This window comes from Garra rufa, chromosome 6 (genome assembly GCF_049309525.1).
Source record: "Garra rufa chromosome 6, GarRuf1.0, whole genome shotgun sequence".
Classification (NCBI taxonomy): domain Eukaryota; kingdom Metazoa; phylum Chordata; class Actinopteri; order Cypriniformes; family Cyprinidae; genus Garra; species Garra rufa.
The window spans coordinates 4,490,096-4,502,982 of NC_133366.1; the positions used below are offsets into that span (position 1 = coordinate 4,490,096).

Genomic DNA, 12,887 nt, shown 5'->3' on the forward strand with positions numbered 1-12,887 from the left:
GTCAGGAAATAAAACAGTTCAAGGAAAAGTGCTCAAAATGGAAGAATCACAGGCTGTTTCAGTAAGTCAAATGGACATAAATGAACAGATCACAAGTTTACAACAAGAAATTCAAGATTTAAAAGACTCACTTAAAGACGAAAGTGAGGAGAGACAAAACATTAAAGATTCAATCACATGTAAAGAACAAATCTTAACAGAGCTTCAAAACAAAGCTCAAAGCATGTCAAAGTTGCCAAGACGTTCTGAAAGAGTTAAAGTACAAACGGAAAGGATGATAACATTCCAAAAGGAAGAAATGAGTAAAAGGGAAAAAAGACTAATAACCTTTTATGAACAATGGAAAGCACAGGTACGCGAAACAAGAGAAAGATTAAAGTTAGATATCACAGACACGGAGATGTCAGAACTCGCAGACATGATAGAACGAAAGAGAGATGATGTACTGAAGTTATATTCAGAAATAAGAAACCAAATGGCACCATCATCGGACATAAGGAGAAAGATGGATGCATGCGATGCAATAACTCATGACATCGTAAGGATAATTCTGGAAAGATTAAGTGGTGTTGTTGAGGAGTTTGATGCAGAGCGTGAAAGAACTCGTTTACGGGGACTTTTAGAGCACGACTACGCCCAGTCCATATACGGCTCAACCGCAGCATCAAAGCGCAGCCAACGGTCCTCAGTTTCACAGCTCACAGCAAAACGAGCCGACGCAGCAGCAGAGTTAGCTGCAAAAGAGGCTGAATATGAGATCGCACTAGAGGAACAAAGACAACAGGAAAGGATAAAAGCTCTAGAGGAGGAGCACAAGAAACAAATGGCAGCTCAAACATCAGAGTTGGAACGCTTGAAAGCACAGAAGGACGTGAAAGCAGCTCGAGCCAGGTTTGAAGCATATGACAGAGAGTTATCACAGGTGGATGATGTACAGTCAATTAAAGGTGAACAGGAGAGCCCATACTTCACACCCAAACAGCCCACACCAGCACTCTCTTTCATTCCTGTGCAAACAGCTCCCCCTAGTGTCACTCAACTAGCTCAAGCAGTGCAAGACAGCATTAAACTGAACAGACTTCCCGCGCCAGAACCGACAGTGTTTAATGGTGAACCAATAAGCTTTATTGAATGGAAATCCACATTCATATCACTGATTGAACAAAGGGGCATCTCAGCGGCAGACAAGTTGTACTATTTGAAAAGATATGTTACGGGCCCAGCTCGAAAATGCCTTGAAGGGACTTTCTTTAGAAACGATGAGGAGGCATACAGTGACGCTTGGGTCAAACTAAACCTAAGGTACGGCCAGCCATTCGTGATTCAGAAGGCATTTAGAGAAAGGCTATCAAACTGGCCTAAAGTGCAGGCTAGAGATGCCGAAGGACTAAGGGCATTTGCAGATTACATAAATGCATGCATGCTTGCAATGCCTCATGTAAAGGGGCTACAAATACTCAATGACAGCGAAGAAAACCAAAAACTGTTGCACAAACTACCAGACTGGATAAATGCGAGATGGAACAGGCAGGTAACCAAGACTTTAATGGAGGGCGGTGAGTTTCCAAGTTTTATTGCCTTTGCCTCCTTCCTCTCATTAGAAGCTGAAGTCGCCTGCAACCCAGTCACCTCCATTCATGCACTTCGCTGCACTGAAACAAACAGCGACAGAAGGAACACAAAGGAAATCAAAAGAAACAAGGCAAGTGCATTTAACACAAACACAACTGAACAAAGTGATAAAAGGACAATAACAAAAACACCTACCGGCTCTCCATGCACAATGTGCCAAGGCACCCATCAACTTCACAAGTGCCCTGACCTCTTGAAAATGTCTCTAGAAAACAGAAAGAAGCATGTGAAAGACAATAGACTTTGTTATGGCTGTCTAAAACAAGGACACAGTGCTAAGGACTGCAAACGCCGCCTCACTTGTGGAACTTGCACAAAGCGACACCCGACATGTCTTCACGATGAAACCTACAGGGACGGTCTGCAAAGAGAAACACGTGCGAGCACAAACTACGCAGCCCGAGATGGCTCACCTGAAACAGCAACAGCCATGTCACTTAATGTTGCCAGATCTGAACAGTCAGTCAGCACCTCAATGATAGTTCCAGTGTGGCTGTCCACTACCACTAACCCACTCAAGGAAAAACTGGTCTATGCGTTATTAGACACACAGAGTGACACTGTATTCATTGATCAGGATGTCACACATGAGCTGCAGGCAGATGTTTGTCCAGTAAAGCTAAAACTAACAACTATGATGGGTAGAAATGCAGTTTTAAGCAGTGGAAAGGTGTCTGATCTCTTAGTGAGAGGTTACAACTCGGCCACAGTCATAAAGCTCCCCACTGCATACACAAAGGATTACATACCTGCTAACAGAGAACACATACCTACATGTGAAACAGCCAAACAGTGGAGTCACTTGTTATCGATTGTAGACGAGGTCCCTCCACTCCTCAGTTGTGAAGTAAGTCTCCTCATAGGTTATACTTGTCCTAGAGCTCTCGCACCAAAACAGGTAATCTTAGGCAAAGGAAATGAGCCCTATGCCATTCATACTGATTTGGGATGGAGCATAGTTGGCAACTCGACACCATGCAACGAAACAGACTCGGCGAGCAGTCTCTGTCACCGGATCATTGTTAAAGAAATCCCTCCCTCCACTCCAGCAGATGCAATACGTGCTTTGGAGAGAGATTTCAAAGAGACCGATGGGAAGGAAAAGACTGTGTCGCAAGAGGACTTAGTATTCCTTCAGAAACTCGAGCATGGTATAACACAGACGGAAAATGGACATTTTGAAATGCCATTACCATTCAAAGAAAGACCACAGATGCCAAATAACAGACAACTCGCTGAAACCAGGCTAAACCAGCTCAAACGCAAATTCATGAAAGATGAAAATTACAAAAGAGACTACATGAAGTACATGAACGACATCATCAAAAGAGGGGATGCCGAAAGGACTGATGATAATGGACCGCCCGGAGAGACATGGTACATACCGCACCACGGCATCTACCATCCAAAGAAACCTGAGAGGTTGCGCGTGGTCTTCGACTGCTCTGCAAAACACAAAGGCACCTGTCTTAATGAGCATTTATTGAACGGTCCTGACATGATCAACAACCTAACTGGTGTGCTTGTGCGCTTCAGACAGCACCAAGTAGCTCTAATGTGCGACATTGAAAAGATGTTTCACCAGTTCCAAGTCAAAGAAAATGATCGCAACTACTTGCGCTTCGTATGGTGGAAAGACGGAGACATGAACAGCCAACCACAAGCGTACAGGATGACAGTACACCTCTTTGGCGCTGTTTCTTCACCCGGTTGTGCGAACTATGGACTCAAACATTTAGCCAAAGAGAACAGTTCTGCATATCCAGCTGGTTCACAGTTCGTAGCAAGAGATTTCTATGTAGACGACGGAGTCACCAACGCAGAGACAGTAAAGGATGCTATACGACTGGCAAAGGAAGCACGCAAACTATGTGCAAAAGGTGGACTAAGGTTACACAAATTCGTGTCCAACAACTCTGAAGTTTTAAAAAGCATTCCAGCTTCAGAGCATGCAACAGATACAAAAACAAAGGACTTGTCGTTTAATGAAACACAAACAGAAAGAGCACTTGGCATTTATTGGAATGTGGAGAAGGATAGCTTTACATTCAACATCACACTAAAGGACCAACCACCAACCAGGCGGGGCATCTTGTCCACGGTCGCAGCAATATACGACCCCCTTGGTTTCATTGCTCCCTATGTGCTCAAGGGAAAAGGGATTCTCCAAGAAATGTGTCGTGAAGGAACAGACTGGGACGACCCGCTACCGGAGCGTCTTAAACCACGGTGGGAGTGCTGGAAAGGAGATCTACACAATCTAAAAAATGTGCAAATCAACAGATGTTATGTTCCTGCAGATTTTGGAGAAGTGGTAAAAAGGGAAATACACCACTTTTCTGACGCAAGCACCACAGGATATGGACAGTTTTCTTATCTCAGACTCATAAACAAAAGGGAAGATGTCCACTGTACCTTCCTCATGGGCAAAGCACGCGTCTCTCCAACAAAGGTCACTACGATCCCAAGATTAGAGCTTACCGCAGCCACAGTATCAGTCGCTATAAGTAACATGCTAAGAGAGGTACTGCTTTATGACAAAGTTGAGGAGTTCTTCTGGACAGACTCAAAGGTCACTCTAGGATACATAAACAACGATGCAAGGCGGTTTCACACGTTCGTGGCTAATAGAGTGCAGAAAATCCGCAATAGTACCTCACTGCAACAATGGTTTTATGTGCCCACCAGCAAAAACCCAGCAGATATGGCGTCCAGGGGCACATCTGTAAATGAACTGCTCTCATCTAATTGGTTCACAGGCCCTCACTTCCTGTGGGAAACGAAAATACAGCTTCCAACAAAAGAGACCATTGTACTTACGGTAGGAGACCCTGAGGTGAGAAAGGTACATACGCTAAACACAGAAACGGTTGAACAGACCAGCCTTAGTGACCGGCTCACAAAGTTCTCATCCTGGTCCCGTGCAGTCAGGGCAGTCGCACGTCTCAGACGATACGTGCTCAAAGACAAATCAAGGACACTCACAACTGTAACTGAAAGACAAAACACAGAAACTGTGATCATCAAAGATTTACAAAGACAAGCATATCAAAACGAAATAGAGACATTAAACAAAGGCAAACAACTTTCAAAGAACAACAAAATGTACAACTTGGATGTTCTCTTGGACAAGGACAATGTGCTTAAGGTGGGAGGAAGGCTCCATCACTCATCGCTTCCCTGCTCATTTAAACATCCAACAATCATTCCGAGAGAACATCACGTCACAAAACTGATAATTGCTCACTGCCACGAAAGGGTCAATCATCAGGGAAAGGGCTTCACGATGAATGAGATACGAGCCAATGGCTATTGGATTCCAAAGTTGAGTCAAACGGTTGCATCCTACATTCGCCAGTGTGTGTTTTGTCGGAAACAAAGGAGACCTGTGGAAGGACAAAAAATGAGAGACTTACCCACAGAAAGAATTGAACACTCTCCACCTTTCACCTACTGTGGTATGGACGTTTTTGGACCATTCCTGACCAAACAAGCAAGGAAAGAATATAAAAGGTATGGCCTCCTTTTCACATGCTTTTATTCACGTGCAATTCATGTCGAAATGTCAGAAGACCTATCAACGGACACTTTTATAAATGGACTCAGATGCTTTATCGCTCTAAGAGGCTCTGTCAGACAAATAAAATGCGATCAGGGTACTAACTTTGTAGGTGCCAAAAACGAACTGAGTGCAGCACAAGGTGAAATTGACACTGACAAACTGACGAACTTCCTTGCAGAAAGCCAATGTGATTTTGTCCTAAACACACCTCATGCTAGTCACGCAGGTGGAGTATGGGAACGACATATACGTACTGTAAGGAACGTTCTTAATGCAACATTGACTCTCACACCAGGTCGACTCACCGACTCTTCACTCAGAACCTTCTTGTATGAAGCAGCTGCTATAGTAAACAGCCGCCCCCTTACAACAGACAATCTCAACGATCCAAACAGTTTGGAGCCGCTAACTCCAAATCATCTTGTCACATTGAAACCCTCAACTCCTCTACCTCCCTCAGGACAGTTCGTTAAAGAGGACTTATATGCACGAAAACGATGGCGTCAAGTACAGTACCTGCTTGAACAATTTTGGAGCAGATGGAAAGGGGAGTACTTGCAGAACATAATGGTCAGACAAAGATGGCACAAGCCTAAAAGAAACATGCAAATAGGTGACATAGTAATGGACAAGGATGAAATGCAACCACGATCACAGTGGAAACTTGGACGAATCTTGGACACTGTAAAAGATACAGATGGACTTGTCAGAAAGGTCAAAATAGGCTTTGCAGACAGAAATCTTACCAAAGGGGGTCAACGTGTGAACAAAATGTCTGTAGTAGAACGTCCAGTACATAAGTTAGTTCTGCTACTAGAAGATTGTGAAAGGTAAATTTACAATGCTTAAGTGTATTGAAATGTTGAAGTTACAGTTGTAACATGTTTACAAGTTATTTCTGTATTCTAGTTAAGTGACTTGGAGAAATTATTTACGTTTTTATTTTTTTATATGTGTAATAGCAAATAATTTGGTGGGAGTGTAAAGACCAACAGAGTAGTTGAGCACTATTTTGATTACAGTAAGTTATAATGTTTTATTATTACCGTATCGGGCTTTTATTTTGATAACAAAAGAAACCGGAAGTATGGTGACGGAAACGAAACGGAAAAACGGCGCAAAGGACGAAAGGAAAGTCTGAAAAGGTTCACGGTTAAAAACAGTAAAGGCCACGGAGAAACAGTTAAAATTACAAGGTTTAGCTTCGGTCAATTGGGGAACACGGTTGGTAGAGTTAATGAGAAATATATTTGAGTTACTTGAAATGTTTATCGTAAAATGTATAATTTGGTAATGCTATCAGATTGAAACTAATGTAATGAGCTGTGTAACCTTTGAAATGTGATGGTAATGCATGATTTATTTGTTTATACTCAGCTCTTACGTTGGTGGAAAACACGGTCGGCAATAAAAGTCAGTTTCACCATCAGTTCTGGCCTTCTCAATATTGACTGGATGCTACAAGTCCTAAAGAATCAGAAAATAAGTGGATGCTTTTATTTGTAACTAACAAATGGGAAAGTCACAAAGAATTCATTATGCACTACAAAATCCAACAATATTCACAGTACTGTCGTGCGAGTGAGCTAAAGTATATAGAAGTGAAAATGCAGAAAAGTACAAAAAAGAAGAAAATCTTTAACTAAAGTTTCTTTAGACTTAACGAGTTGAAGATGCCTCACTATTGCATCGCTATTAACTATGACTGTTTTAGGATTTTTAGGATTAGAGATAATTTAGGATTGGGGATGTAGAATAAAGCATTAATATGTGCTTAATTAATATTAATAAATGGCTAATATTCCAGTAATATGCATGCTAATAAGCAACTAGTTAAGAGACCATGAAATAAAGTGTTCCCAACATTTTATTAAAAACTAAAGAAACCTGACCCAAAAGCAGTTTAACAGGCAAAATCTGAATTATAGGGTGAATAATTGCAATCTGGACACTTCAGACTTCTGTAGTTTAGTGATTGTCACCTCAACACTTCAGACCAACAAATGAGACAACCTAGACTCATAGTAATATAGGGCTGCTTGTGACTGAGCAAAACATGGACACATCAGAGGTTCAGTGTCTCAGATCACGATTCATGCCATGAGAGTTATATTCTTACTTTTTTCCCTCTAACAAATTTCATATCAGCTTTTTTCTTTTTTTTTTTACAAAGGCAGGGATTCAATCAGAAATTACATGTTAACATTAACAATGATTTTGTTAGACAATAAATGCAAAACCACCATAAGATGAGATGAACCCAATTTCTCACAAATTACTTTTCTCTTCTCTGAGCATGATTGATCATTCCAGCCATTCAGGGGTGACCATCCTGGCTGCTCTTGTTTATAATTCAGTTCAACACAGTCCTCATTTCCACCGTATAACCTGAATAACCTGTATCAGATGTTCAGTTTTATAGGACCGCAACTATATAAATCAACACACAGTGATTTTTAGTACTCACCCTTGATTCAGTGTTGAATTATCCACCCATGTCATGTTGCCCTCCTGCTCTCCATCATACAAACCAATCCACACTTTTTCCTTGGCGAATGAAAAAATGAACCTCTGTGTGTGAATAAAAACAAGAATAAGTTTGATTCCTCTCATTCAGTAACAGACACTGACACAAACTCACCTGCTTCTCTTCACTGTTGATAATGACCAGATCACCACCATGATCCCTGCAGTACTGCCTGCTGTCAGACCAGCTCTTCAACTCATTGGACATGAATAAATAAACTAAACCACACAGAAACAGGCACTTCATGAAACAGTGTACATGGAACCTAAAAGAAGAACATCATAACAATGTCTACATGGACCTCTTTTAGATGCTTCTTTCATCAGTTCCTCACTCCTGGCTCTGGTCTCCAGCTCCAGTATCTTCTGAGTCAAAGAGCTGTAGTTGTTCTGCAGTTGGTGTTTTCCAATCATTAGATCAGTGTAATTGACCTGTAAGCTGTTGATGGTTTGGTTGAACTCTTTAACTGTGTTCTTGTAACTCTTTATCAGGTCTCTCTCTGCTGTGATGGTGATGTGCTGCAGTATGATGACGACCAGCAGAGGAACACAAATGAGCCCGAGACTCACTGTGATCAACACCAAACATCTACTTCCTCCTGACAAACACAACCAAAACACATGTCAATTGATAACCTTCATATTATTAGAAATAAAGTTTGGAATTAGCTTTAAAGATAATCTATCATTGTCTTTTGATAATGCTGTAGAGTTTTATATTCTATTGTAAGACAAACATTGCTGTACAGTAACAATGTTGCTGTATGGTAAAATATCCAAAAAACATGTTGAAAAATCAAATAGTATATAAATCCATGTTAATACAAACGCAGAAACACTGACATGTTGTGCGACTCATTTCCTCAAACATTACTGACACTATTAACAACATCATTTGTGCTTCAGTTTTTGTTCTTACTGCGCTTTTGATCTTTATCTTCATCCTGGCTGTGACTCTGAGTTCGAGGTCCAGTTGTGTTCTCAATATCTGGGTTTAGCATTTTCATAAACAACCTCTAAATCCATCATTCACTGTGTCGGTCAGTACGTCTTCACAGATGAGCTGTGGTCCTCAGAATGAGTATTGTTTTTAATTTTATGCTAACTTTCAAGAGGAAGTGTTTTAATTTCACACTGGCCTTCAACAAGAATAATGAATGAATAATGAATTATGAAAAGTGCAGCTCCAAAGCTCTCTGCAGAGCTGCAACATTATATTTTTTTTTTCTTATATCTCCCGGAGAACTACTAAGAACTACTATATACAGGTTGATATTAACCGGAACCAGGAAAACTTCCCATAACACCCCATGTACTTGTTATATCTTAAGAAGAATGGCATCCACCCTACTCTATATCCTGAGGTTACCCAGTCACCTGGATCTACTCCATATCCAGACCAGATAGGGGATCAGCGCCTAAAGAGGACCACAACATCCCTTTATATCTGCAGAGATCATAAAAACTAGATGAGCCGCAGAGACAGATGCAAAGGCCTCACTGACACAAGAGCAGATCCTCAGTGATATACCACATCTTCAAGCAGGAACAGACACAGAAATTCAGAAATGTTGTGGTCAACATAATTCCATAAAATAATGTATATGAATGTGGCAGGATAAATTATTTTTGTCTGTTGGCCTGATTGGGGTGTGGTTAGTAGACTAATAAGGGAACTCAGTCTATTTAAGGACCCTTATTTTGATGGACGGGGATGGATGAAACAGAGTTTACTATGTACTTGACAATTTTATTAAAAGAGAAAGCAATTCCACTTTAAAACTTACAGACACTTAATATCACAAGAATATAGACATTTATGGCAATCTAGGATTTCTGTAGTTTACTGTGATTTTCACTTTAACACTTCAGACCAACAAATAAAAAATGCTTGATAAAAGCTAGAATAAGATCATATTAATACAGAGCTGCTTTTGATGAAGCATAATATGAACACATCAGAGGCTGTATTATAGCAAAGAAAAGAATGTCTATCACAATGAAAATCACAATAAGAATGATTTCATAAGATAATTTATTACAGGCAAAACCAAAACAAGACTGGATGAACATTATTTCTCACAAATTCCTTTTCTGTTCTCTGAACATGGGAGATCATTCCAGTTGTTCAGGATGGAGGTAAAAGAAGAAGCCATGATTTCAACACAATCCTCACTTCCATGTTTATCATTCGGCTCACCTTCGAACCAAAACCTAAAAAAGTTTTTAAATGATTCAGAATCCAATTTTTAAAAAAAATATTTTTAATAACAGCATCGTCTTGTTTAGAAAACCAGGAAATAAGCAGATGTTTTTATTTGTAACTAACAAATGGGAAAGTCACAAAGAATTCATCCTACAGTACAAAAGCCAACAATATTCACAGTACCGCCGTGGGAGTAAACTAATGTAGTGCAGAAGTGAAAATGCAGAAGAATAAAACAGAAAAGTTCTTCAAAATAATTATAGAATGTTCCTTTAATTGTGGCTGTTGCCATTATTGTTCTTTTAGAAAATATGTCGTTAGCTTTTTTCTTTTTTTTTATAATGATAACACAAACGACTAAAATAAATCCACAGTGGTTTTCTGTGAGTGTTGTAGCACTTACCCTTGATTCAGTGGTGAATTATCCACCCATGTCAAATTGCCCTCGTTCTCTGTGTCAGACAAACCGATCCACAATCTCTCACTGAATAATGAAGATATGAGTATCTGTGCGTGAATAAAAACAGGCTTACAGTATGAAAGTGTGATTCCTCTCATTCATTAACAAATACTCACAGAATCTCACCTGCTTCTCTTCAGTTTTGATAATCACCAGATCAGCACCATGAACCCTGCAGTACTTCCTGCTGTCAGACCAGTTCATTGGCTTTTTGGAAATGAACAAACCATTTAGACTACTCTGATTTCCTAACAGAAACACACACTTTTTACAACTGTACAAATAAAAAGATCGCAAAAACTAGGAAAATGAAACTACTTACACAAAAACAGACACTAACCTCCATTATAAACTTTTTTCTTCAGTTCATCATTTAGAGAAATTACTCTGGTCTCCAGCTCCAGGTTCTTCTGACTCAAAGAGTTGAAGTTGTTCTGCAGTTGGTGTTTTTCAGTCATTAGATCATTGATGGTTTGATTGAACTCTTCAACTGTGTTCTTGTAACTCTTTATCAGGTCTCTCTCTGCTGTGATGGTGATGTGCTGCAGTATGATGAAGACCAGCAGAAGAACACAAATGAGCCCGAGACTCACTGCCATCAACACCAAACATCTACTTCCTCCTGACAAACACGACCAAAAACATGGAAATATCAGTTTGTATATTTAAATCACCATAATTATGTTATCATAATACAAATTGAAAACAAAATTACTTTGTGTTAATACACTAAATACAAAGCAGATACTTCAACGTGTTATTGAGAAAACAGTGGTTGTAATTGTACAGTTGCTCAATTCCTCAAACACTACTGACACAGTTTCTGCTTCAAATTAAACTTTCTGCTTACTGGACTGTTGAGCTTTTCCTTTAGCTTGGCTGTAACTGGTTGTTCGAGGTCCAGTGGTGTCTTCATCACTTACATAAATGGGCTGTAAATCCATGATGTGCTCCTCTGTCTTGTCATACATCTTCACTGTAGAGCTGCAATCTTTAGAATAATGACTGCTCTTCTTATAATAGTGCTAAAATAACACAGGAAGTGATTGCATTGGATTTCCAGTAACTTCCAGATTTCTAGTGTGAAACTCTCCTCCCAAACTATGACTGTATCTTGTGCATTCAACCACATTTACAAAACTACAAAACCATGCTGACAAAATCCAACAAGAGGAATCTGTGACCACCCAAAGGACCAACCTAAACAGTCCAAACTGGACCTTTATTTTTGTGACTATTAACTGAGGTTGATAATAATAATGTGCATGAATGGCCAAGGAAAAAGCCACAATGAAACAGAAAAAAGTGACAGATCTTTTCTTACATTTTGAGCACATGGCAGTGTAATGCATAACCGACATGTTCAATCAACCCTCCGTGCAAGAAATAAAGATGAAGCCCTGGGTGCCACGTCTGTATTTTTATTAACTAACATTAACAAAGATTAGTAAATGAACATATTGTTCACTGTTAGTTCATGTTACTAGAACAGAAACTGCTTACTCCAGCTTTAACTTATCTAAACTGATTGCTCACAAAAAATCCCTCAGATCATGTTTTCATGTCCTTTAAAGTTTTACTGTGACATGCATAATGAGTTTGTATGTATTATTATTATTTTTTTTATTAATATTATTTTTAAGTAGTCCCACTGACTGAATTAATTATGTATTAATTCAGACCAATGCGGGAGGAGCATAATAAAGAAAAGCAGGATTTAGTGAAAACAGTAATAGGCCAATCATAATGCAACATATGGAGGCATTGCCCTTCTGTCATGTGACATTTCCCTATGATTATGTTCTGTTAAATATGAGAGACGCAGCCCGTAACTTTATCCTCTGGTGTCGCTTTGAGTGATTTATCCAGTCTAATATCATTATTGCAATATTTGCATTTTGTATTTTGTTACTGTGTTTTTTTTTCTCATCCATTTTCCAAGGAGGCACCGAAATGCCTGTCAGTACCACAAATATGAGTTAATCAGAAGAGATAGCAGAAGTGAATAGGCAGAAATGTGAAATAGAGAACAGTTTTCTTTCAGGGAAATGTATTTATGGTTGTGGTTTTTAAAAGAGCTGTCTTCAGCAGTTTAAGGGAATAAAAAAAGAAAAATTAGTAAACTAGAATTTTTACTATTTTAGAATTTAAACTGCAAGTTATGTATATATTTTATTCAAATGCTTAATGTTTTGAAAACAGCTCTGTCATTTTTTTCCCGTCACATTCAGCTCTCACTAATGCATCAATATCCTGCCTATACCATAGCCTATATTTTCAATTCAAATTATCATGATTTGAAATAAATAAATATTTGCATCAGTGCATATGTCTAACATTTTTATCGTGTTGTCAAATGTTTAGCTAAAAAGTAAAAAATAAATAAATAAATAAAGTGACGTGTGGTGATGTATGGTGACCCATACTTGGACAATCCATCTGTGCTCTGCATTTAACCCATTCAATTGCACACACTAGCGGACTGCCCACATTAATCCCAT

At 39.3% G+C, this 12,887-nt stretch overlaps 1 protein-coding gene across 1 annotated transcript; it reads right to left on the minus strand.

Annotated features, from left to right (window-relative positions):
* Positions 1-9,471: 9,471 nt before the first annotated feature.
* Positions 9,472-11,772, minus strand: LOC141336578 (CD209 antigen-like protein C). Its single transcript, XM_073842270.1, has 4 exons — positions 10,727-11,772; positions 10,513-10,634; positions 10,330-10,433; positions 9,472-9,934 (listed from the first exon to the last, which is right to left on the minus strand). Exons 1-4 carry the CDS (start codon positions 10,983-10,985, stop codon positions 9,793-9,795), a joined length of 627 nt encoding a protein of 208 aa, XP_073698371.1. The 5' UTR covers positions 10,986-11,772; the 3' UTR covers positions 9,472-9,792.
* Between the last annotated feature and the right edge of the window lie 1,115 nt (positions 11,773-12,887).

Excerpts from the sequence above, each read along its gene's own strand:
- LOC141336578 (XM_073842270.1), bottom strand. The coding sequence starts at position 10,985 with ATGGCAGTGAGTCTCGGGCTCATTTGTGTTCTTCTGCTGGTCTTCATC. Across the intron at positions 10,434-10,512 it reads TCAAAACTGAAGAGAAGCAG|ATACTCATATCTTCATTATT; the intron begins GTGAGATTCTGT and ends ATTCACGCACAG. Across the intron at positions 9,935-10,329 it reads AATTCACCACTGAATCAAGG|GTTTTGGTTCGAAGGTGAGC; the intron begins GTAAGTGCTACA and ends AAACTTTTTTAG.